At 45.7% G+C, this 27,030-nt stretch overlaps 3 protein-coding genes and 1 non-coding gene across 4 annotated transcripts; 1 reads left to right on the top strand and 3 right to left on the bottom strand.

Annotated features, from left to right (window-relative positions):
- Positions 1 to 36: 36 nt before the first annotated feature.
- LOC123135817 (uncharacterized) lies at positions 37 to 581 on the bottom strand. Its single transcript, XM_044555041.1, has 2 exons — positions 372 to 581; positions 37 to 273 (listed from the first exon to the last, which is right to left on the bottom strand). The coding sequence occupies exons 1-2, from the start codon at positions 546 to 548 to the stop codon at positions 226 to 228; spliced, it is 225 nt and encodes a 74-aa protein (XP_044410976.1). The 5' UTR covers positions 549 to 581; the 3' UTR covers positions 37 to 225.
- A 386-nt stretch (positions 582 to 967) lies between these two features.
- LOC123150520 (U1 spliceosomal RNA) lies at positions 968 to 1,128 on the bottom strand. Its single transcript, XR_006475149.1, has one exon. It is a non-coding gene; the product is annotated as a U1 spliceosomal RNA (small nuclear RNA).
- Positions 1,129 to 2,473: 1,345 nt separating this feature from the next.
- On the top strand, positions 2,474 to 3,254 carry LOC123093556 (uncharacterized). Its single transcript, XM_044515541.1, has one exon. The coding sequence runs from the start codon at positions 2,628 to 2,630 to the stop codon at positions 2,871 to 2,873; it is 246 nt and encodes an 81-aa protein (XP_044371476.1). The 5' UTR covers positions 2,474 to 2,627; the 3' UTR covers positions 2,874 to 3,254.
- Positions 3,255 to 4,366: 1,112 nt separating this feature from the next.
- LOC123135800 (CASP-like protein 5B2) lies at positions 4,367 to 6,523 on the bottom strand. The gene is made up of 3 exons (XM_044555014.1): positions 6,116 to 6,523; positions 5,485 to 5,617; positions 4,367 to 4,785 (listed from the first exon to the last, which is right to left on the bottom strand). Exons 1-3 carry the CDS (start codon positions 6,244 to 6,246, stop codon positions 4,585 to 4,587), a joined length of 465 nt encoding a protein of 154 aa, XP_044410949.1. The 5' UTR covers positions 6,247 to 6,523; the 3' UTR covers positions 4,367 to 4,584.
- Positions 6,524 to 27,030: the final 20,507 nt, after the last annotated feature.

Raw genomic sequence — 27,030 nt, 5'->3', positions numbered from 1 at the left:
TCTTTGGCGCCCATGCAAATCCAGTACATCGCTCATGCTGCTCTTTTGTTATCTTGACTGGAAAACCACTCGATTGTTGGCTTGCTCGTTCAAAATAGGCGACAACTCCCATCTGAATCCAACACTTCTAGTACTGCACACTACATTGCTTTCACTTCACAAAGGCACGTACACACACGGCTGTACAAGGGCTCGTCTGTGTCACAGAAGAGAGGGCTTCAATGGTCACTCCTTCCTCCCGATGCCGTGCGACATGTTGTAGATCCCGCGCCCCTGCGCGTGCACGCACAACACACCATGACACCAACGTCAGTGCAATGCCCAACGTAAAACACAAGAAAAGTACTGACATGGATGCTCATTCAACTTACGACGAGGAACATGCTGGAGGCGGCCAGGGCGAGAGGGATGGCGACGGAGGTGATCACGTCATAGCGCCCCTTGAGGTAGGTCGGCCTGTGCACGCTCTGGAAGTACCTCTGCTTCTCCACTATCTTTTCCCTCGGCCGGAACGGCGGCTCCGGCTCCGGCGAGTACGTCGGCGCCATGCTAGCACAATACGCGACAGAAGGGCGAATGATATCTTGTTAGCAGCGGATAAGATGAGCGCCAGCCAGCGTCTTTTATAGGCGCTGGAAGCCGTCGGCTAGAAACTCCCAGAGTGCACCGAAAAGCAGAGCCCCGATCATCCCCGTACCAGACTTGAGACGTCGAATCCCGTCACCCCTTTCCAGGGCGTTCGATTCGATCAGCCCGGAACGTTCTAAACTGGTTAGCGAATATTCAGAGGAAAACTCTGTGTGAGAAATGATACGCACAATATGGATTTATTCGCCAGAATTTGAAGTACAGAACTGCTCGGCTACTATCTCCTCTAGTCTGTTCTGAATAAATTTACAGAACAACAAACATGAACCAAAAAACTATTTTTTGGAACATATGTTTCAAATATTTTGGATTGAGTTTGATAGGGGCCGCGCGGACGCGTACCCCCTCTATCATAAATTATGACGTCCATTCTCCTACTAGAGGAGATGGTGGACCAGTGCTCCTCCCAAGTGCAATGGAGGCCACTAATCCAGGCCATGGGCCTTCTTGATCACCCATTGACCCCGTCCAGGTAAGTGCTTTTCTCGGTAGCACCAGGTGCTTCATATATAGCCTCCCCTGACATGTCTCGCTCTGTTGATGAGCAGTATGAGACTAAAAAGAGTCTAGCGAGATCGATCAGACGTGTTGCCCGACGTCTTTTCCAGCTGCAATCCTACGGGTTGAAAACCATCTGGGCCTTGGGCTTCTTGGGCCAGAGGGGGATGCGATATGTCCAGAGTCCAGACCGAGTGGCCGCTGAAATTTGCAATCATATAGGGTTGAAAAATAAAATAAAAAGTACTTTCATTGGAAAATGTTATAAATTTTTTGAAGATAGAAACCAAAGAAAGTTTGAGAGACGCATTTCACCGCTGCAGAAAATGAACCAGATATTGAGGTGAAGAAGCAAGCGCAAGCTTGTGCGGTTTCCGCGCAACTCTGCTCTTCTTGACCCAGCTTTACCCGCGGTTAGTTCGCACATCCCCATCAGTGCCAATACAATAACCCTAGCCAACTAGAGATCCAGCTATCCAAGCAAAGTACACATAAATCCGACCGCCGGCCCAAAACAAATACCAGCAGATGATACGATCTGGTACGAACCTCCGCTCATTCTCTTCTTCTTGCAAAAAGAAGAGGAAAAAACAACGATCTGGTATGAACTGTTGCCCGATCAGCATCTCCAGCGCCATAAACAAACCCCAACACCGCACTAGTTTAAGCCGGCGAGGTCAACCATGCCAATCATGCCTCCACGTCAGCCGCACGGGCCGCCATCTCCCCCATTGTTTAACCACGATCGCCACGCAACGGCTCGACAAGTGTATCGGGGAAGAAGTCAGCAGCCAGGTGGATCGATCTTCTTGTCCCGCCCCGCCCTGGCAGCATAGTCGGCCGGGGTGAGATCACGCTGAACTTTCCTGCCATGGCAGCGATTTTCCGAAGGCTTACGGCACCGGCAGGCCTGGGGTTGGATAAAAAGAACTCGACCAATCATGGTCCGGCGGAGGTTTGTCTTGCTTATCTTTTGCGGCAGGTAAGCTGTAGGCTTCAATCAAAGGTTTTTCAACCGAGAAATTACTGCAACTGAGGAACTACGTCGTTGTCCACTACGTACTCCACTTGGAAAACTCGCCTTGTAAGACTGACCATCCCTTGCGTTCAAGCCTCCTCCCCTACCCCTGCTGGGGTTCCATAGCCCCAATGATTAATTAATTAACCGGGAATTCTGTTAGTTACCGGGGGAAATTCTCATGGTGAGTGTCTGGCACGACACATTTCGATTGATTGATTTCAGAGCTAAGGTGAAGCTGTCAGGGAACAATTATCCTTCCCGGGTTAGTGTCCCATTTGGTCTCTAATCTCTATCCACTCAGAGGAATGTTCTGTTTTGGCTCCCTTTTTAAGCCCATGTCCTCCTGCCTCGCCATCACCCCAACAAAGCGTGTCAAACCTCTCCCTCAAGTGTTGTCCCAATAACCACTACTTCTCTCCACCATCTTCTTCGGCTCTCTCGAGCGAAAGCAAAAGGTCTCATGGAGGGCCTCATCCCGTTCATCTACAGGGCCGTGGCGCAGTACAGGAAGGAGGGGCAGGTCTCCCTCGCCGACCTCCTCTTCGACGAGCAGCCGTCCTCGTCGCCCACGGCGGCCTCGGCCTACTTCCGTCTCGCCGGGGACTCCGGCCGCCACCAGCTCTTCTCGGCCGACTCCGGTGCGGCCGGAGCGGCGCGGCGGTCTCCGCCGCACCGTCGGCGCACCATGGAGCATGGATCGTGGTGACTGACTGTGATTGAAGCGCAGAAAGTCATCCAAGGGATAATAAGAAAACAAAGCAAAGCAGGTGAAGACTTGCCTAGGTACGTCGTCCAGTACATGCAGATACGATGTCGATTGCTGAGCAGCTGCACGTATTGGCCTAGCTAAGCTAATACGAGCTGCAGACCTGCAGTTTATGTGTGCTATACATGCATATATTTGTACTATTTCAATTCAGCTTGTAAAATGATCGGTCCGTGAGTTGGTGGGTGTCAAATGTAAATATGGGATGCACAAGCGCAGGACCTCCGAAGGAGGCCTGTGAAGAAGATGTATAGTGTCAGGGTCCATTCATGGAGTGTAATATGGCAATAAAAGCTTCACCATGTACAAAAAGGTTATGTACACGCACACATGACTGCTTGCTGCAAGACTGCAAAAGAAGCGAGTGTCAAGTATCAAGATTGCTAATTGCATCCGTGTTCTTCAGTTAAGTCTTCCTTTTCAAAGAAGAAGAAAAAGAAATCTCGTTTGCAGTTCGAAATCAGGATAAAAACAACCTTCTGGTTTCATACCCAGAGCAAGAACAACCATTTTTTTTTCTCTTGATGAAACTCAGAAGAACAAGAATAACTTTGGTTGAAAAGATGTATTCCTCCGTTCCAAAATAGATGAACCAACTTTGTACTAACTCTAGTACAAAGTTGGTTCATCTATTTTGAGTACAAAGTTGGTTCATCTATTTTGGAACGGAGGGAGTAATATCGAATCGCATCGCAAGAAACATGGACGTTATGTGCTACTCTTGTCTCTAATCAGGAAAGGAGTATGCGCGAGAAGCATAACTAAAGCATGCACGAATACTACATCAACTACGATCAGTTCATCTTCCGCCCACGCGGACTCACGGACACTGTCCGCCTGAATGCATCTTTGTTAAATTCAGTTCGATATCCCCGCAAAAACAGAAAAAAAAATTGGTTTCATATCGAGAGCCAAGCCCACACAAGAAACCCTCTCATCCTTGACCTCTCTTTTGCACCAGGCAATTAAAGCCTTTTGTAGGCTGAATGGACCAGAATCGGAACTTCTCGTGCAGATATTCCATTCAGATGATCTAGAGGTGCAGAGTATAGTCAGCATGGCGTTGATGAAATTCGTACACAGTTGTAATCTGAAATTGCCTGACTTCTTTAACGGTGTTTCAGGTACAGTTATACAACAAAATCAGAGCAGTCGGACTACTGAAATGACACCTCTGTCCAGACCAACCCCCTTATACTTTGATTCTTTACAACAGAGCTGATAGGGTTTCAGCATGGCTGAAAGATTCTTTATGTTCATTCAGCGACACACATCCCCGACTCGGCTACAACTTTCTAATTCGTCAGCAATATTACATCGCATCATCCCAAAACTACAAAGGAAGTAACTCGTCAGATAAGTGGTACAGCTGCAACGCTAAGACTATGGTACTATCATCTTAGAGAGTGAATATGAAGGGTACCCGGAGAAACTATTGAGAAACCGATTTAGCATCATTGAAAGCTTCCAGTGAGTAATAATACCTAGGAAATGCTAGCTCCATGGAGTTTACAGGTGTCCCAACATTTCCATCTGTTTTGGCAGTGTGGTTTCTGTTGCTTACATATCTGAAAAATCATCCTATATAATTCCTATGATGAGCGGAAACCTCACTATAAACAGAACTTACACAAGAGGGCTATACACAAAATCAGAAGGATGCCAGGAGCCAAAACATGATGACCGCTGATGTAGCACTTAGCGCCCAGGACAGAAAAGCAAATGCCGTCGCGAGTTGATATCTTCCACAAGGCAGTTCGTAATATCTTCTGCAGAAAGAAATGTCCTTCTCAAAAAGAACTATTACACCAGCAGCTGAGCACGATGCAGCAAACGAGAGAATCGCAGTAACCTGCATTGCATAGTTGGGTTTCATTAGTGTTGCTGGAGACACTGAACAAGGGAACACAAAGCTGTCCAAATGAAGGGCATACTCATACAATTACTCAGTCGATTAAGACTGCATGACATGCACATATAAGATTTTTTTATGTCAAATTAGTATAACCATTCAGCTAACGCCACATGCATTATATGGAAAGAAGAATACAGATACCATGAATAATTTCAAAGAATAAGCACAGAAATTGAAACACAACAGAAAGTACGACACCATAAATTTAGTGTGCAACAATAAACTCCACTAAACAAGAAATAACTCACAAGGGCACCCATCTGCTGTACTAGCTTAAACGTCATACATGTAATATGTGTGCTTGCAGCCGTGCATGCATGTATCTTGAGCGGGACAGAGGGAGGGAATAATTTTACTAGAACAGGACTATAACTTAGCAAAACTATATTAGGTATAGAACCCCACATTTCTGTAGCATCTCAGCTCGCAAAATAAGCCTTGAATGATCATCTGAATTCATTTTTCTCATATGCTATGCTTTAGAGCTTCTCAAAGAGCATGCTTATCATATATCGAATGCTAGTTCATGATAAACAATGAAGTAGAGCACATTTCAGAAAGAAAAAAACTGGAGAAAGCAAGAAATCAAAACAGCACACTGCATGACAAGAGTTTCAGAAGGACTTTTATCATTACCCAGTCTCCGACGACAAATAAGCTCACTAAAACAGCATTGTTGAGATCTCTTTTGACTTTAAGGGCGTATCCATCAAGACATGCAAGTCCCAAGCTCCACAGCGCTTGCAATCCCATCGACGCAATCAGATAGCTGAAACTCGAAAGAGACAAAGAGCTCATTACAAAACTCAAATGCCTTTAGCAGTAGAAATTCTAAAAGGTGGATGATGTGTTAATACAAGTCTGGAAACAAGCCACGGTTGCACTAAATTTGTAGCTGAATCTAGGAATTGCCAGCACCATGCACCCACACCACATGGCCTACAGAAGGCCCAATTTAGCCTTGAGGGGCTCTCAGCCATTAGTTTTGGACAGTACTCACCCGTGCAAGAGCACAGTTGTACTAAAATCGCCACTCATTACAAGTCCAAACCTACATGTTTCCTCAAGCACATGTCTCACAGGACAGTGATGGTTAACTTCATACTATCTTCTTAGATTCTCTAACCAAATATCTCAATACTCTGGTTGACTACTCACGGATTAACAAAGCCCCTCGTGATTAAACTATCCATCGCTCACAGATTAACAGACTAGTAGACGGTACTCCGCCCAGGGAAAAACCTCCCAAACAAGGCAGGAAGGTTACCAGAAGGCGGTGTAGCCGGCGAAGCCGTTGGCGGAGGCCATGACGGCGATGGAGGCGGCGGCGAGCGCGGCCTGGCCGAGCCGCAGCCAGAGCCCGCCCCACGTCCCGGGCCTTCCCGCCAGCTCCCTCATCTCCGTGCCGCCCAGTTAACACCTCCCGCCCCGATCGGCCATGCGCGCGCGTGCGGGTGGAGTGGTACTGCCGCCGCCTGCTGCTGCCGAATCAGGTCCCGGTCCGGCCGGTATAAGGTTCGCGGCGCCGATAAGGTTCAGCTGCTGCCGGAGGCTTTAGGCGAGGCTTGTCGACGAGGAAAAGGGGATTGGGAAAGGGGCGGGGGGTGGGAGTGGGGCGCCGGCGCGGTGGGGAGTTGGTGCGGGGGTGACGCGCGCGGGCGGGCGGCGGGCCCCGGCCGCGAAGAAAAGGGCGGAGAGCGCCCGGGGCCGGGGGTTGCTTGCGTTGGTGGTTTCTGATCTGGATCGGATCTGATCCGATGGTCGGGGTGAGCCGACAGAGGTGGGGGTGAGCGTTCCTCCTTCATCGACTTTCCGTGCAGCGCTTTAACGTTGCGTCCGTACCATTTGGGTAAATTTTATACTGACGCGGTGGTAGTGGTGTAGGAGTAGATGGGAATCACGCGTGGTATCATGTCCACTTCTGTGGGCCGAAATCACTATTTTGACCATATCAACAAATTTTGTCACAAAGTGAACTTGACATGAAAGTATTTCACGATCTGACTCTTTTAGCAACGCCAGAACCCGCGGCATTTCTTCCCCAAATAAAAACGCCGAGCTAGCTAGCGTTCCTGCCCAAAGGAGAAACGCCGAGCGCTAGTGTTCCTGCCCAAAGAAGAAACGCCCAGGTTGCTCGCGTTGCGGACCAGGTAAGCAACGCCAAGGGCTTTGGCGTTTCTGTGCTGGCACCCAGCCCATTAGCTTTCCCGTTGCCAAAGTACAAAGCTGCTCCTAAACCTAGGGCCTAAACGCCAAGCCCTATGGCGTTTCTGGCCAAGGCAGCAACGCCCACTTGCTTGACGTTTCTATGTGGATTGGAAACGCTAGCTACTCCGGAGTTTGAATGTGGATTTGAAACGCTAGCTAGCTCGGCGTTTTTATATGGAGAAGAAACGCCACGGTCTGTGGCGTTGCTAAAAGGGTCAGATCGTAAAATACTTTCATGTCGAGTTCACTTTGTGGCAAAGATTGCTAAAAAGGTCAGAATAGTGATTTCGGCCACTTCTGTGTATGCAATTAGCGAGCGGAATCGTGCGTGCAGCCACGGCCAAAAATGTTATTCGGCGAAGGCGCAATGTGTTGAGCAGCTGGTGTTGTTTTAAGCGTAAATAAACCTGTAAAGTTTGGGAAATTAAGATTTTTTGTTTTGAATCATGAAGGACACCCGCATTGTCATAAATTAAGAAAGAATAGATATCATGGTACAAAGAGGCGTAGGGCTGGAACAAAAGCTCGTAGCTTGCGAGCTTAACGAGCGCTCGATAGCTCGGCTCGTTAAGCTCGTGGCTCGCTTCTTAATAAACAAAGCCAATCATCGATTTCAGCTCGTTAAGCTTAATGAGCTTAACGAACGAGTTAATGAGTTTCACGAGTAGCTCGTTAAGCTAGTTAGTGACAACACAACACATATTTTTATCTATTGTTCATACTTCAGGTGGTGGTGGTGGTGGGGAGGGGGGGGGGGTGTTCCTGCTGGCTTCGCTACTGCTCAGCTTTAATAATGGACATATTTGAAAGACCTATTGTTGTGTTTGTTCTAAAGGGACCATGCGACCACAATGACCAGAGTGTTGGTCCCCTTCCTTTTGTTGCACAACAATGTTGAAACCGCAACAGCGCACCGGTCCTTGAAGATGGAATTCACTAACAGCTAGAGGTGATGGAGGCCAACACAACATAGGAAAGAAGACTTCTATACCCTAATTGTAAAATTAATTCAATCCTCGCCAGTTGGGAAGCTCACATTCTCACTCATTGGTGACTGGTTAGTTTTGGTCATGTTAGTCCTCTCATCGTTCTCCTTTACCACATAGTGGCCCTTGAGCCTCAAGGGAATTGATAAAACTAGACATGCTTTTCTTCTGGAAGGGCACTAAGGTCGTTCAGGGAGGGCCCTCATTAAGAGTATCTCTAACCGATCCCTTATAATCGGTTAAACTTCTCGAATTTTTGGTCTTGAGGAGTTAAGCCAATAAAAGTAGCTAAGAGGTCGGTTTCACTTAGTAAATTTTTTGTCATTTCCACTCCTGCCCACGGCCGCCGCCTCTTCCCGCCACTGCCATCGGAGGCCCCGATTCCAGCGGGAATGGAGCAACAAGACTTCTTCGTGACCCCACTAGTGCTACTCCGCTGAAATCGACCCATGCGCCTCAGTCCGTGTAAAGGAAGCGGCTCGGCACCAAAAACATGTCGTGGGCTGCTGCACAGTCAACAAAAGGTCGGGCAAGGCCAGAGCGGCAGCTATGACGACCGCTTGCTCCGGTCAATGACAAGCGGGCGAGGAAGCCGACGAAGAGAGGGAAGGCCATCACCGAGGCGACAAATAAGAAGAATAAGGTGTCCACGTCGACGCCTTCCCCATGACTGGTGGCTCGTAGCATTTTTCTAGCCACCCATTTACCTCCTCCTCCGGCACGTCCGGCTACAGTAGCCGCGGTTGAAGACTATCGCCACCAAGTATTCTGTGATATGCCCGAGAAATTAAAAAAATGCTTCTCTTTTTCGGCCAAAATATTGGTGATGATTTGCGGCCATGAGATTCAAATGATATGCTTGTTTGTGCTTGTTTTTGTTGATTGTAGTGTGGAGGAACATAATATTGTAACTTTCTTGTCTCAATTGGAGGAATCACACATCCCTGGGAACGTCGGGGATGTCAGATGGTTGCCATGCAAACACATCAACATTTGGCCGCAGGAAGGCAACGAGCGCGCTTTCCTATTTACTTCAAGGGTGGCGCTGACGATGAAAGTACCGCCAGTGTCGTCCTCCCTTGCTGACACCTTCTTTGACCTTCGTCGCAGGTGGAGTAGCCTTGGACCTCTTGCCGGCAGAACTCTCTAGCAAATCTCCGATGGGTGCTGTCGGGGATATACCCCGCGGTGTAAACCGGCTGGAAGTTAACCCGGCCGGACTTGGCGGTTTATTTGAGACCCCGCTGACACTTGGCGGTTCACCGGCGACCCATTTGGACCTGGCGGTTGACGACTCATTGGTAATCCGGCAGGCGGGTGCGAGGAGCGACAAGACCTGGTGGCCCAACGGGCGGTTCATGAAGGCCGGTTCATACTATGGTGGGCCGGTTTAAGAGGAAAGGCATAAGGAATATTTGTCTTACAAGGAGTTAAGACCTGGGCTTGTATCCGGTTTGTATTAGAGATAGACTAGTCCTAATCCTAATAGGACTCCACATGTAACCCGCCCCTTCAACATATATAAGGAGGGGCAGGGCTCCCCAAAGAGGGACAAGCTACAAGCAAGAAGAAACAATCTTAGGGCTAGACACAAAAAGGAGAGCCGGTTTACGGCGACTCCCTGGTGATGATAATGAGACCTAGCCTCAAACAGCATGTAGGGTTTTTACCGGATGATGTTTCCCGGGGCCCGAAGCTGTCTAAATCCCTGTCTTGTGTTGCGTCTCTCGATTCCGCTCAACCCCTCTCAAGCTACCACATAGATGCGTTGGCCTCGCGACTAAGTCCTGACACTAAGAACATCTGACGTGACAAATCCATGACAGTTGGCGCCCACCGTGGGGCTCGCGCACGGTGGTGTTGTATTCTTGGAGGGAATTTTCTTAGGGATCGAGAAAACCACGATTGGATGAAGAAAGCGCCGGCATGGAAGAGTTTACGCCGAATCCGAGTTCATCAGTGAGATCCATGGGAGTCATCAGCACACGCATCAAAAGGAAATCAATATGATACCCGGTCATAGCCTTGCGCCGCGACCTACGCCGGGGAAACAATACTGTTCATCCAGAAGTCAGACAATGAGGATCAAGTCCCAATACGACATGGATCAGATCAAGGATCAAGAAAAAAAAATCATCTTCGACCGCTGCTACTTGGTCACACCACGTGTCAGGTCAGGTGGCAGAGGAGACGATTCCAAGGAAAACTGATGTCCCGCATCTAGGCCAAGCAACATCTCAAATCAATCATTGGTCCTTCACGTGATGGAAACCAAAGCATATAAGACAAAAATCTAGAAGGTTTTCTATACTGCATCCAGATTGCCCGGAGGCTAGGCATCGTTTGTCCGAATCAGGCTACCTATGGACGTGAACCACTTTACGACCCAGGAAGGAATAAAAAAAAGGGGAAAAGAAAAAGGAAGAAGCCATGATCCGGAGGGGATGGGTGTGGACTCGGGGTCAAACGCCCCGGTTCGATCGTCTTCAGCACGGGCCGCCTGCGCCTCGCCGATTTTGCCTCTGCATCGAGTCACCTCCGAGCTGCCTGCCTCGGGTCGACCTTCGCCCCTACACCTGCGGCATCGCCCGCAAGTCAGCCACCGTAGACCCGCTATCTTCATGGCCCCGCCGCCGGCCGCCATCGGCGCCTCTGCAGCCGCTACCGCCTCGACGCTCCGCCTCCGTCTTACTCCGCTGGAGAGCCGCCCTGCACCTTGCTGGCCCCGCTGCCGCTGCCACCAAGAGTTGTCGCCGGCCAACCGTTTCCGCCCCGATCCACCCAGCTCGGGCACTGTCGTGACCCGCCTCGCTGGCTGCGAGCCGCCGCCGCCGGCTTCTCCTCTCCTGCTGAGATGTTTGAAGCACTGTATGATGTGGTTGCGTGCAAGGCCTTTTAGTTTTTGGAAGTAGTACAGAAATCCATCAAATTACGTAGGTGGTATGATCAGAAAAGGGGTGCAACTTGTGTATGGTCAACTTTCTCAAATTCTCCTTCGACTCCAAGTGCGAGAACAGAGAAGAGATTTCAAGACTTTCAACTGCACCCTCAGAGACTCAGTTATCAAATTACAATGATCAAAATTCTCAAAGGATAGCTATTTATGACAATGGTATTGTTATACCGCGGACATGGAGCGCGTGCCAGCATAATTTTGTACTAGCGTTCCTCCGAGCCATGCTGCTCGACGAATACATGTACAAATCGCCGCCCCAGCTGTTCGGTTTACATCCGTCCGCGCATGTGACCGACTCATCGTCCGCGCCGGCTTTCAAATGTCACGGCTGATTCATCGGTCCGCACCGGCTTACCACACTGCGACCGGTTCACCCGTAACTGATTTTAGCTTCACCATGGTGACTATCAACTCCAGGGCGGATAATTTTCGGCCTAATATATCAGACACTTGTTCATTACAAGTGAGGCGTTATACTGCGGGTACAGAGCGCACACTGGCAAATGTACTGGCCCAGTGTTCCGTTCGTGCCACACTACCCGATGGGTGGACGTGTGTAAGTCGCCGCCCGTATAGCTTAATCTACATCAACCCGCCGGAGCCGCGTTGAGCCCCCCTTGCCGCTTTAAGCCGCCAGAACTATATTGAGTCGCTGGTCTGCCTGAGCCACCTCTGTCGCGATAAACGGATCATCCGTCGTCCAAACAAATCAGGTGATACCCATCTAAATTTGTTTTATTAGCACATATCGTTTTTGTCAAAGAACAAGTTTATCTTTGTCTTGGTCTGCAATATTGTTTATGCAGGGCAATTATTTATGACAAAAAGTGATATTATGCCGCGGGGATGGAGGAATGCCAACATCTTTGGACACAGGTGGTCGTCGTTACTCAACGGACTCCCGCGCCGGCTTACAGCGCCGTGGCCGTCTCTCGCGACCACGCCGGTTTACAACAAGGAGGACAACTTGCCCGTCCGCACCGGCTTACAATGCCACGGCCGGTTCATCTGTCTGTGCCGCCTTAGATGCTGCGGTCGTCTTTATCGTCCGTCTTTTGCGGCCTGGTCTACATCAACACACCGGGCCGCACTTGTCTGCATGAGCTGTTTATTGAGTATGAGCAAGTCACAGCTTGGGTAGCCCGGTTTTCTTTCAACAAAAAGGAGGCAAATTATCATATACTATCAACCGCCGTTTGCACTGGATGGCTCAATGGGCAGGCGCACAAGTCACCGCCACTACAGTTTGGTTAACTTCAAATCGCCAGTTGGAAGGAACCATTGGCCGAGTTGCTGACACGGCTCATACGGGATCATTTATAACTCGGCGGCGTCACCTCAACCTTATGTGGATTTACATCGTGCTATCAACACCAATGATATACAAGTTATGTCGGTTTATATCATGGTCAAATATGAAGAGTTTCAAGCCAACTCCTCGAGTCGCCTTGAGACTCGGGGGCTACGATGACATGACTCAGCAAATCTTGCTAGTTTCAGCAAATTTAAGAACCCCAGGACGATGGAGGGAAAGATAACCCGGTCCCGGAGGCTACTGCTATTTGAAGGCCGTCAGAAAATTTCCGGCTTAGTAAGTATATGACAGTTACAAAATCCCGGCTCAATGAAGAAGTTCCGGATCATCAGAAAGGATTCCGGTTTAAAAACCGGTTCAAGGGAAACATATTCTCCTACAAAGCTCTCAAGCGCTCAAATCCGGTTTAAAAATGTCCGGTTCAAAAAGGAATTAACTTCTCGCAAGTTTGAGTTGAAAGACCATCAGAAAATTTCCGGCTGAAAATGAAGATTCCGGTTTACAATCCGGTTCAAGGGAAAGATGTCTCCCACAAAGCTTTGAAGCTCTCAATATCCGGTTCAAAATCCCGGTTCAAGAAGGATTTATCTCTTGCAAAAAGTTAAAGGGTGCCAAAAAAGGACCTGCTGCCATGATGCACAGTTCAAACATGGGTATCATGCCTTATTGGCTTATCATATTATTGATCACTTGGGGGCTTGGTCATGTCTGAACCATAGTCACACCTCTTGATCGGCTCAATGCCACATCATCACTTTGGGGCTTGGTCGTATCTAAACCATAGCCACGCCTCTTGATCGGCCTAGTGCCACAACATCACTTGGGGGCTTGGTCGTGTCCGAACCAATGCAACACCTTTTGATAGGCGAAAGCCACCAGATCACTTGGGGGCATGGTCAAGTCTGAACCAGTCACGCCTCTTGATCGGCCTAAGGCCATAGAGTCACTTGGGGGCTTGGTCGAACCCGAACCATTGCCACGCCACTTGATCGGCATAATGCCACGGTTTCAGTTGGGGACCTGGCTGACTTGAACCATGGCTACACCTTATTGGGAGCTTGGTCGTGTCCGACCATGGTAACACCATCTGATCGGCTCAGTAAAGCCTCATTTGCAATAGTTTTATTTTGCCTTTACTTGAATTCTGTTCTTTTTTGCTAAAGAACTTTTACTTCTGTTGCGTTTTTAAACCGACATTGTTAATCCGTTTCAAACTGTCAATTACAAATTGGCGGAACACGGTCAAATCCTAATCCGGAGACTATCTACCCGGTTTGATTTTATGTTACCATCTTATTATGGAGTAAACTGGTGTTCATTAACCCGGCTTGACTTTCAATTACAAGTTGTCAGTACATGATCAAATCATAATCCGGAGACTATCCGCCCGGTCTGGTTTGACTATGAGTCGCCGGTATTATATATGGTTAAACCGGTGTTTGTCACAACCCGGTACGGTTTTATCATAAACCGGCACAGTATGAAAGGAGTTATCATTACTCAAGATTGGGGTTATCACTCTTACTACAAAAAGTTGGTAAACCAACGATGTGATTCAATGTCACAGGTATGATATATTTCATATTTAATTATTCTTAAGTGCAGCCTTGGTTATAAACCCGGGTTATATGTTGGGCATTATGACCCGTCCGGCGGTAAACCGCCAGGACACTTTAAACTTGTGGTCTGCAGAAACAGGTTGAAGAAAGCATGATTATAAATTATCCGGTGTTTATTAAACCGGCCTGGCTTTAAGACGATAAGTCGCCAGTATATGATGGGAAATTATCCGGTGTTTATTAAACCGGCCTGGCTTTGGACTATACGTCGCCAGTATATATTTGGATTGCACCATTGGAATCATGCGTTTATAAATCATTGGGTTATATTATTCAAATAGCCAAACTTGGCTGATTTTTCATTATGATATTGAATGAATAAGGTTTTCATACCGGATTATATTATCTTGAATAGCCAACATGGCTGGATTTTTATTATGGTTTTTAACAACCGGTATTATTGAGGTTTTCAAAGTCGCTTTAGCGCAATGACTATTATTTTATCAAAGGATATGATTTATTTTGCAATGGAAGGAATAGTCCCGAGTCGCTGCAGGCTTACGACCCGACACTTGGGGGCTACATTATTTAAGTTGAGATTATATCAAATATGCAAGTCTCATGTCGCTGCAAGCATGCACCATGACACTTGGGGGCTAATGCAAAGTAATTTTTTTGCTCATATTATTGAAGACCCGACTCATCACATTATAATGAGTCGGCCCTTGGGGGCTACCAATTGCTCCTGTGAACAGTTGAAGGTACAAAGCTTTTTATTCATTATATTGAAGAGTCCACTGCTCAGTTGGTAAAGCACAAGGCTCTTAACCTTGTGGACGTGGATTCAAGTCCCATGATGGGGGTTACATCATATGATGTTATTTTCATTGAAGTATATATTAAGTCCCAGCTCAATATTATCTTACTGAGCCGGCCCTTGGGGGCTACACATCATTGCTCAAATCTACATGATTATACCTACAAAGCCCCTGCTCATTATTGCATAATGACCCGGCCCTTGGGGCTACACTGGTTGAAGTTTTTATGAGTATAAGACAATTACAAGTCCCAGGTTGCTGCAAGCATGACAACCCGACACTTGGGGGCTACATAATATGGAGTATTCAGTTTTTACTAAGTGACTGGGATGAATAACATGGATTTCTTCTTAAGTGGCAGTATTTATATTGAAGCAAGTCTTAAGCAATCACTTTGTTCTGCTCAAGACTTGGGGGCTACAGGTATTATATTATTATTGAAGAAATATTGTCAGATTCTCTGATTGAGCAAACTAGGTTGACCCGGCGTCACCAATCATTATGACCCTGTGGCTGCAACCCGGCATCATTAATAATCATGAACCGGCATTGGGAACAATCATGAACCGGTGTCTACAACAATCATGACTCGAAATTATCAAGTTTTTATAACCCGATGGTCTTTGGCAATGATAAAACCGGCAAGTTCTGCATCTTCAAACCGGTTGAATATCAGATGAGTATTTCAAGACCAATATTTCTTAAACCGGCATTTTGGAAGCCGACTCAAGTGGAATATTCTTCACAATATTTTTTCTATAAGAAGCCAACATCAGCAATTTGAGTATGAAGCTGGTTATTGACCCGGATTTTCTAGAAGGAGGAAATGACAAAGGACTTAAGGACGATCAGGTGCCGGTCTACAAGAATTCTTAACCCGGAGCACAACCTGCCAAATTTGTTCTGGTGTTTATTTTGCAGCATAAGTTTACCATGGATAAATCCAAGCTAAACTTGGGGGCTAATGTCGGGGATATACCCCGCGGTGTAAACCGGCCGGAAGTTAACCCGGCCGGACTTGGCGGTTTATTTGAGACCCCGCTGACACTTGGCGGTTCACCGGCGACCCGTTTGGACCTGGCGGTTGACGACTCATTGGTAATCCGGCAGGCGGGTGCGAGGAGCGACAAGACCTGGTGGCCCAACGGGCGGTTCATGAAGGCCGGTTCATACTATGGTGGGCCGGTTTAAGAGGAAAGGCATAAGGAATATTTGTCTTACAAGGAGTTAAGACCTGGGCTTGTATCCGGTTTGTATTAGAGATAGACTAGTCCTAATCCTAATAGGACTCCACATGTAACCCGCCCCTTCAACATATATAAGGAGGGGTAGGGCTCCCCAAAGAGGGACAAGCTACAAGCAAGAAGAAACAATCTTAGGGCTAGACACAAAGAGGAGAGCCGGTTTACGGCGACTCCCTGGTGATGATAATGAGACCTAGCCTCAAACAACATGTAGGGTTTTTATCGGATGATGTTTCCCGGGGCCCGAAGCTGTCTAAATCCCTGTCTTGTGTTGCATCTCTCGATTCCGCTCAACCCCTCTCAAGCTACCACATAGATGCGTTGGCCTCGCGACTAAGTCCTGACACTAAGGACATCTGACGTGACAAATCCACGACAGGTGCCCAACACTCCGTGGAGGTGCGCTTCCTTCCCTTGGTGGGAGTTGTTGCCTCAGTGACTTATGCCGCCACTGCATCCCCGTAAAGTTTGTCCACACATATGACTGCATCTTTCTTATCAGAGTTAACGATGATGATGCCCATAGGCCCTAGCGTCTTCAACGTGTTATAGGCATAGTGGGAGGCTGCCATAAACTTGGCCAGGGCTGGGCGGCCAAGAATTCCATTGAACCAAGGGGATCTTGACAACATTAAACACTATCTTCTCAGTCATATAGTTCAATTCCCTACCAAACGTCACCGACAGCGTGATCTTACCCTTGGGTTGTCTCCTCCCCGGGTTGATTCCCTGAATCATCCTAGTTTTCTCGAGCTCTTCATCAAAAATTTGTAACCTCTCGATTACTTCTGGAGAGATCAAGTTCAAGCCCACCCACTGTCAACTAGCAGTTTTGTAACCTTGAGGTTGTGAATTGTTGGTGATACCAACAACGACAAGCACCCGTCCATTGTTGTATGGCCAGGGTGGTCCTCGGCATCGAAAATGATAGGCGTGTGTGACCATTTGAGGGGTTTCTAGGCGTCTGCCGCTGGTTCTGTTGCGTTGACCTCACGCGCCCACTGCTTGAGTTGGCGGTGAGAGGAATGCAAAGATGCACCCCCGTCAACACACATGGCCTCTATTGCCTTCTGGAATTCTTATTCACTAGACTTATCATCATCTTCTTCTTCACTCTCGTCATCCTCCTCTTTCTTTTCGCGGTCCATTGTAGGTTTTTCCTTTTGCTGATTGACCTTGCCACGGCGCCCTCCTCGGCCGCCGCGACCCTTCTTGCCGGATCCACCCGCACCATCTTGGCTCTTCTCCTTGTCACGCTTCTCATACTCAGCTTTTTATTTCTCAACCAATTGCTCTACTTGATGGCACTCCTGGAGATCGTGACCCTTGTTACGGTGATTTTAGCAGTACCACCCATCAGATTTACCAGTCTTCTCACCCACAACAGCTACCTGACAATGATATGTTTTGCAAAAGCTTTATTTTGATTATAAGCATGAGGTGAATTAAGCATGTATTGCAACAAGGAAATATAATCAATCAAAGAACAATTGTCATAATTAAAGTCCTTGAAATCCAAAAGAGTGGGTTCATCGCCACTTAAAGTTTTAACCTCGCTAATCCCATTTTTATCAATTTTTTCATTAAGATCTTCACCCTCCAAATTATTGGGACGCCTTCTAGCAAAAAAAGATTCAATGGGAGTCACACCAATCACTTTAAGATCTTCATCATGATTATCATAAAAACTAGAAGAACACACAATTTCTAGCCATTCTCTCTTAGCACGCATCCTAGCGGTTCTTTCCTTACTTTGATTAATAGAAATTTGAATAGCTTTCAGAGACTCATTAATATCAAGCTTGGGTGGCATAGATCTAATATTAAAATAATCAATCTCATGAGAAATTCTATCAATGTTTCTAGCCAAATCATCAATCTTGAGCAATTTTTCTTCTACCATAGCATTGAAAATATTTTGGGAGTTTATAAAATATTTAATATTATTCTCAAGATCAGAGGGTATCTTATTATAATTTGCATAAGAATTGTTATAGGAATTACCATAATTATTAGGGAAATTACTAGGAAACAACATAGGATTAATATTACCTCTATACGCGTTATTACCAAAATTGTTCCTACCAACAAAATTCACATCTATAGATTCATTATTATTCTAAATCAAAGTAGAGAAAGTAATATCATTAGGATCAATAGGAGCACTCTTTCTAGCAATCAGTTTCATAAGTTCATCCATTTTCCACTCAAAGTATTAATTTCTTCAATCGCATGCACTTTTTTACTAGTAGAAGATTTTTCAGTATGCCAATGAGAGTAATTTGCCATAATATTATCTAGGAGTTTAGTAGCTTATCCTAATGATATTTCCATAAAATTATCTCCCGCGGTGGAATCTAAAAGATTTCTAGATGCAAAATTCAATCCAGCATAATTTTGTGTATGATCACCCATAGACTTAAACCATGAGCAGGGCAATTTATTATCATCAACTTCATCCTCTCCCAAGATTGTGCAACATGTTCATGATCAAGTTGCTTAAAATTCATTATATCGTTCCTAAGGGAGATGATCTTAGCGGGAGGAAAATACTTGGAAATAAAAGCATCTTTACACTTATCCCATGAATCAATACTATTTTTAGGCAAAGATGAAAAACCAAGTTTTAGCACGATCTCGTAGTGAGAACAGAAATAGCTTCAATTTAACAATATCATTATCCACATCTTTTTTTTCATATCACACAATTCAATGAAGGTATTTAGATGGGATGCAACATCTTCATTACGACTACCAAAAAATTATTCTTTCATAACAAGATTCAACAAAGCGGCATTAATTTCATAAGATTCCACACTAGTGGCGGGAGCAATAGGAGTACTAATAAAATCATTATTATTAGTGTTGGAAAAACCACACAACTTGGTATTTTCTTGAGACATTGTGACAAAGCAAGCAATCTAGCACACAAGCAAACAAAAAGCAAATGAAAAGACGAATGAAAAGAAGGCGAATAAAAAGGCAAATATTTATGCATTTTTCTCAAAATGTTTTAGAAGTTGGGGAGATGAAAATGAGAGTTAAATGGATGTAAATGCAAGAGATGAGAGTTTATGATAGGTACTTGGTAGGCTTGATGTAGATCTTCCCCGGTAACGGCGCCAGAAATTCTTCCTACTACTTCTTGAGCTTGTGTTGGTTTTTCCCTTGAAGAGGGAAGGGTGATGCAGCAAAGTAGAGATAAGTATTTCCCTCAGTTAAAACCAAGGTATGAATCCAGTAGGAGGAACACACAAGTCTCCAATAGTTGCACCTACACAAACAAACAAATACTTGCACCCAACGCAATAAAGGGGCTGTCAATCCCTTCATGGTTACTTGCAAGGATGAGATCTGATAGAGATAGGTATAAAGATAAATAAAAGTGCAAAATAAAGTAAAGGTAAATAAATTGCAACAAGGTATTTTTGTGTTTTTGGTTTTATAGATCTGAAAATAATATGATGACAAATAGACCCAGGGGCCATAGTTTTCACAAGAGGCTTCTATCTTGAAAGAACGCATACGGTGGGTAAACAAATTACTGCTGAGCAATTGATAGAAAAGCGCAAAATTATGACGATATCTAAGGCAGTGATCATGAATATATGCATCAAGTCCGTGACAAGTAGACCGACTCCTGCCTGCATCTACTACTATTACTCCACACACCGACCGCTATCCAGCATGCATCTAGTGTATTAAGTTAAAAGAATGGAGTAACGCCTTAAGCAAGATGACATGATGTAGAGGGATAGATCCAATAAATATTGTATAAACCCTATCTTTTTATCCTGAATGGCAACAACACAAATACGTGCCTTGCTACCCCTTCTGTCACTGGGTGAGGACATCACAAGATTGAACCCATTACAAAGCACCTCTCCCATTGCAAGAAAAATCAATCTAGTTGGCCAAACCAAATCAATATATCGGATAGAAACACAAAGCTATCTTAATCATGCATAAAAGAGTCCAGAGAAGACTCGAATAATATTCATAGATAATCTGATCATAAATCCACCATTCATCGGATCTCAACAAACACACCGCAAAAGAAGATTACGTCGAATAGAACTCCAAGAACATTGAGGAGAACATTGTATTGAAGATCAAAGAGAGAGAAGAAGCCATCTAGCTACTAGCTATGGACCTGTATGTCTGTGGTAAACTACTCACACATCATCGGAAGGGCGGCAAGGTTGGTGTAGAGGCCCTCCGTGATCGAATCCCCCTCCGGCGGAGTGCCAGAAGAGGCCCCAAGATGGGATCTCACGAGAACATAAGCTTGCGGTGGCGGAAAAGTATTTTTGGTGTGCCCTCTGCTATACGGGGAATATTTGGGTATTTATAGAGCTAAGATTAGGGTTAGAGGAGCCACGGGGAGCCCACAAGCTCATAGGACGCACCTGGTGAGCTTGTGGCTCACCCGTGGGCCTTCTAGCCTCCTCCTGAAGCTTCCTAGGTGTCCTCTGGTCCAAGAAAAATTGTCAAAAAGTTTCGTTCCGTTTGGTATTGATTTTCTGTAGAAGACAAAAACAAGGAAACAACAACAACTGGCATTGGGCACTAGATTAATAGGTTAGTACAAAAAATGATATAAAATACATACAAAACATCCAAGATGGATAATATAACACCATGGAACAATAATAAATTATAGATACGTTGGAGACGTATCACTCGCCAACAACGGGCGTAGGCTCATCAATGACTGGGATGTTGTGCTCGTCAGATTGACAGCGGGCCTCCTGGCGTTGTTCAATAGTAGTGTGGGCGTCTTCTACTCGCCTGTCTTGCATTACTTGGCGTTGGTCTTGCCACGTCCCCGGGTCTAAAGAGGCCATCGGCGCTTTGTCAGGCTCCGCAGATCGCTGGGTTCGCCGTGATTGTCGTTGTAGTTGAAGTTGTTGTTGTGGAGGCGATTGCATAGTTGGCGCACCACCCACTGCATGGTCATCGGCTTGAGCTGCTGGAGCCATCTGCTGGCATCAAGAGGGCTCCACCTGTTGTGAGTTGTTCAAATCAGCAAACCCAATCAAGCTCAGGATGGTGGCTCTCCATATGCCCATCTCGTCTGTTGTTGGAGGAAAGTTCAGCAGCATATGAGCTCACGCCATCAGTTCTGGCGCGGTCTCCGTCGGAGCCAGGGGTGAAGAACATGATGTCGCTCGACTCCTGGCAAAGCCAGAAGGAGCGCCATCGTGATCTTGCCACCGCGGCTCATGCACAGTAGCGAGTTGACGAGGTAGGAGCGACATCTGGAGATCTTGGACTTGATCGACGGGCTTCTTGCCGTGCGGGCGTAGTCATCCGTGTCAAGCAGTGTAACTCTGTGTCATTGCAGTGGGCAGATCTTTACTTGCGCTTGATTGCGTAGCGCTACTCCTGTGGCTACGCTCGCCGGCGCAGCGAGGAGGTGATTCTGCTTGTTCGCACCACCACGCCTTCGCGGTTGTTTTCGCCAGAGGGTCGAGGAAGATGAACACGCCCTGCGCCTCTGCCTCCAGTTCCCACCGTGGTAGGCATGGCGACCGCGCCACCTGCACCGGCCGTGCCAACCATGGCGCGCACTCCGCCCGCAATGGTGGCACCGCCTGCACCGCCCACAGACAGGTGTGAAGGAGCTCTGGAAGTAGAGGGCTTTGTTGTCGTGGTGCCCTTTTTCTTTGGCGCCATTGATGATGAAGTTCGATGAAATTAGCACATTGTTTGTCGATTGAGGTCCACGCCAGCGAACTCCCCTGCCTGGCGTCAAATATGTCGGTGTGCAACGACCATCTGGGGCTAACGAGCCCCTTCGTGGCTCGGTAAGGGAGAGACATAGAGCACAGAGAGCACATTCCACAAATGATGGAAGGATCTTTACCTAGGTTCGGGCCACCGAGAGGTGTAAAACCCTACTCCTTCTTTTCAATATTGGGTGTATGAGTGATGCACCAGTACAGGGAGCGCTAGCCCAGGCAAGGAAGAGGGGGCAGCAGCTACACGCGTAGTTGGGCAGAGTGGCGATCTACTAACTCGCCAACCCTGTAAACGTTGCCCTGGTCCTCCTTTTATAGTGCAAGGGGTTACCACAGTGGCAAAAGGGGAATTACACGGTGATTAGATAGCAAATAGTGCTATCATACCTAACTCTGCTAGTTAGTACAAAGAGCATTAAATGCATCGCTAGGTATCGAGAGGAGGAGAAACCACAACAAGGGTGTTGCACCGCTTATCCAGCTAACTCCTATTATCTTGACACGCCATTTGGACGGGTGTCGATAAAGGTGAAAATGCTTCCAGCATGCTAACACATGCATGCGAACTCCACCTAATTGCATGTGGGCTCGACTCCTCACCAATCAGCGACCAACTGGCTAGTGAGCTGGAGCGCTGGTAATCAGCGGGGGTTTGTCGGTAACGGAGCTTGCTGGGCCTTCGCTTTGCCGGCTCAGCTTCACTAGCAAGGGTTTCTTGTAGTATAGATCTTGTGGGTAGTTTTGAGCCTTGGTCTTCTTGATGCGCGCTTTGATCCCCCGAAGAGCTGCTCTCTTGATAAGTTTCGTTTTGAGTTTTGGTCTAGACAATTCTTCGGCCATCCTCATTTGGCAATGGGACTACTACTTGTCTGTGCATAAGTCAGTGTATAAAGCACTCATGTTTTTATACACCGACATGGGCGCCTCAAACCCCCCACCTCCAAACACCCAGGCGGACGACCCGGTAAAAAAAGTGACCCATACGTGTGCCTCTAACACTCGGGCTAACCGACACCCCTCATATGCAGCCCAAATCTGGGGTGGATATGGGGAGACCCGGGTGCGACCAGGCGCATCCGCCATATCGGACGTCGCAGCCTAACTCCACCACAAATTGCACCAAATCCACCAAAATCGTCGCCATTATCCCACATCTCTCCAACAGTTCCCTCGCCCTCGCCCTCACCACCGGCCATGCTTGCTCCCCCATCCTTGACGCTGGCTCCCATCGGTCGCCCAAGATGTCGCCCAGTCCGTCCCTGATACATCTCCAACGTATCTATAATTTTTGATTGTTCCATGCTATTATATTATCTGTTTTGGATGTTTTATATGCATTAATATGCTATTTTATATTATTTTTGGGACTAACCTATTAACCTAGAGCCCAGTGCTAGTTTTTGTTTTTTTGCCTGTTTTTGAGTTTCGCAGAAAAGGAATACCAAACAAAGTCCAAACAGAATAAAACTTTCGCGATGATCTTTCTTGGACCAGAAGCAAACCAGGAGACTTGGAGATGAAGTCGGAGGAGCCACAAGGTGGCCGCAAGGGTGTAGGGCGCGCCAAGGGGGTAGGGCGCGCCCCCTGTCTTGTCGGCCCTTCGTTGGTCTCCTGACCCAATTCTTTCGCCCATATATACTCTTATACCCCAAAACCATCAGGGGGAGCCACGAAAACACTTTTCCACCACCGCAACCTTCTGTACCCGTGAGATCCCATCTAGGGACCTTTTCTGGCGTCCTACCGGAGGGGGATTCGATCACGGATGGCTTCTACATCAACACCATTGCCCTTCCGATGAAGCGTGAGTAGTTTACCGCAGACCTACGAGTCCATAGCTAGTAGCTAGATGGCTTCTTCTCTCTCTTTTGATTCTCAATACCATGTTCTCCTCGATGTTCTTGGAGATCTATTCGATGTAATACTCTTTTGCGGTGTGTTTGCCTAGATCCGATGAATTGTGGATTTCTGATCAGATTATCTATGAATATTATTTGAATCTTCTCTGAATTCTAATATGCACGATTTGATATCTTTGCAAGTCTCTTCGAATTATCGGTTTAGTTTGGCCTACTAGATTGGTTTTTCTTGCAATGGGAGAAGTGCTTAGCTTTGGGTTCAATCTTGCGATGTCCTTTCCCAGTGACAGTAGGGGCAGCAAGGCACGTATTATATTGTTGCCATCGAGGATAAAAAGATGGGGTTTTCATCATATTGCTTGAGTTAATTCCTCTACATCATGTCATCTTACTTAATGCGTTACTCCGTTCTTTACGAACTTAATACTCTAGATGCATGCTGGATAGCGGTCGATGTGTGGAGTAATAGTAGTAGATGCAGGCAGGAGTCGGTCTACTTGACATGGGCGTGATGCCTATGTTCATGATCATTGCCTTAGATATCGTCATAATTATGCGCTCTTCTATCAATTGCTCGACAGTTATTTGTTCACCCACCGTATTATTTGCTATCTTGAGAGAAGCCATTTGCTATCTTGAGAGAAGCCACTAGTGAAACCTATGGCCCCCGGGTCTCTTTTCCATCATAAAGTTCTATTTTTCCATCATATAAGTTTCCAATCTACTATTTTGTAATCTTTTACTTTCCGTTCTGTAAACCAAAAATACCAAAAATATTTACTTTACCGTTTATCTATCTCTATCAGATCTCATAACCGTGAAGGGATTGACAACCCCTTTATCGCGTTGGGTGCAAGTTTGTTTGATTGTTTGTGCAGGTACTCGGTGACTTGTGCGTTGTCTCCTACTGGATTGATACCTTGGTTCTCAAATTGAGGGAAATACTTACTCTACTTTGCTGCATCACCCTTTCCTCTTAAAGGGAAAAACCAACACAAGCTCAAGAGGTAGCAAGAAGAATTTCTGGCGCCGTTGCCGGGGAGATCTACGCCAAGTTAAGCCATACCAAGTACCCATCATAAACTCTGATATCTTGCATTACATTATTCGCCATTCACCTCTCATTTTCCTCTCCCCCACCTTTAAAACGTTTTTTGAAAAGATTCGCCTTTTTATTCGCCCTTCTCCCATTCGATCTTTTGTTCGCTTGTGTTACCATGTGCCTTCTTTTGCTTGCATCTTCGCTTGCTAAAAGTTTATGGATCCTCATACACTTGCTAATCTTTTTAAGAGATCCAATTATGATGAACCAATTGCTAGTGAGTTGAGTGCACTAGATTATCTCTATGAGGTTTTGCTTGAAATTTGTGAATCTGAAAAGTGTGATGAAGTGTTGAAAGAAGAAAATTATAAAGTGATCCATGATAGCTCTTTGAATGAAAAGCATGATTGCAATGATGTTACTATAAATTCCATTAATGTCAATTGTGTGAATAATATGCAAAACCCCAAGCTTGGGGATGCTAGTTTTGCTATGTCTACTACTTGTTGCAATGATCATGACTGGGGTGATTCTTTGTATGATCTTGAAAATTTATTTAAGCCCCATGATCAATCCGAGATTGATAATAATGTTTGCAATAATATGAAAAGTGGGTTTGGAAGAGTGTCAACTTTAGATCCCACATATTTGTAGAATGTTCAATCTTATGAATTTTTTGATAAAAGTAGGCTTGGAAGGTCATGACTTTAGTTAATGTTAATCCCACTATTTCGGAAGAGTGTCAACTCCGCATGCATGTGGATCGTGTTGAGAATATGTTTTGTGATAGATATATTGTCGAATTTTCTTATGATCCTACATGTAATTATTATGAGAGAGGAAAATATGGTTGTAGAAATTTTCATGTTACTAAATTACCTCTCTTCGTGTTGAGATTGCTATCATCTCTTTCTTCTTCCTTGCATATGCTAGTTTTTGGTTGCCTTGATAATTTGTTTGCTTATAAAATGCCTATGCATAGGAAGTATGTTAGACTTAGATGTGTTTGTTACGATTGGTGCACAAATTGCTCAGGTTTTCCTAATGTTTCAGAATTTTTGGAGTTACAGAAGTATTCGAGAGGTACAGATTGCTACAAACTGTTCTGTTTTTGACAGATTCTGTTTTCTATGTGTTCTTTGCTTATTTTGATGAATGTATGGGTAGTACCGGGGGTATTAACCATGGAAATGTTGGAACATAGTAGATATTACACCAATATAAATAAATAATGAGTTCACAATAGTACCTTAAAGTGGTGATTTATTTTCTTATACTAACGGAGCTTATGAGATTTTCTGTTGAGTTTTGTGTTGTGAAGTTTTCAAGTTTTGGGTAAGGATTTGATGGACTATGGAATAAGGAGTGGCAAGAGCCTAAGCTTGGGTATGCCCAAGGCACCCCAAGGTAATATTCAAGGATAACCAAGAGCCTAAGCTTGGGGATGCCCCGGAAGGCATCCCCTCTTTTGTCTTCGTCTATCGGTAACTTTACTTGAGGCTATATTTTTATTCACCACATGATATGTGTGTTGTTTGGAGCGTCTTGTATGATTTGAGTCTTGGCTTTTTGGTTTGCCACAATAATCCTTGCTGTACACACCTTTTGAGTGAGACACGCATGGATCGTGATTTATTAGAATACTCTTTGTGCTTCACTTATATCTTTTGAGCTAGGCAATTTTGCTCTAGTGCTTCACTTATATCTTTTTAGAGCACGACAGTGGCTTTATTTTATAGAAATTTATGAACTCGCATGCTTCACTTATATTATTTTGAGAGTCTTTAGAACATCATGGTAATTTTCTTTGGTTATAAATTTAGTCCTACTAAGATAGGCATCCAAGATGGATATGATAAAAACTTTCATATAAAGTGCATTGAATACTATGAGAAGATTGATTCTTTATGATTGTTTGTATATATGAATATGGTGATATTAGAGTCATGCTAGTAAGTAGTTGTGAATTTGAGAGATACTTGTGTTAAAGTTTGTGATTCCCGTAGCATGCACGTATGGTGAACCGTTATGTGATGAAGTCGGAGCATGATTTATTTTTTGATTGTCTTCCTTATGAGTGATGGTCGGGGAGGAGCGATGGTCTTTTCCTACCAATCTATCCCCCTAGGAGCATGCGCATAGTACTTCGTTTCGATAACTAATAGATTTTTGCAATAAGTATGTGAGTTCTTTATAAATAATGTTAAGTCCATGGATTATACGCACTCTCACCCTTCCACCATTGCTAGCCTCTCTTGTGCTGCACAACTTTCGTCGGTACCATACACCAACCATATACCTTCCTCAAAACAGCCACCATATATACCTACCTATTATGGAATTTCCATAGCCATTCCGAGATATATTGCCATGCAACTTTCCACCGTTCCGTATATTATGACATGCTTCATCATTGTCATATTGCTTTGCATGATCATGAAGTTCACATCG

This window comes from Triticum aestivum, chromosome 1B (genome assembly GCF_018294505.1).
Source record: "Triticum aestivum cultivar Chinese Spring chromosome 1B, IWGSC CS RefSeq v2.1, whole genome shotgun sequence".
Classification (NCBI taxonomy): domain Eukaryota; kingdom Viridiplantae; phylum Streptophyta; class Magnoliopsida; order Poales; family Poaceae; genus Triticum; species Triticum aestivum.
The sequence above is the reverse complement of the archived record's forward strand: the minus strand, read 5'-3'. Positions and strand labels throughout refer to the sequence as shown.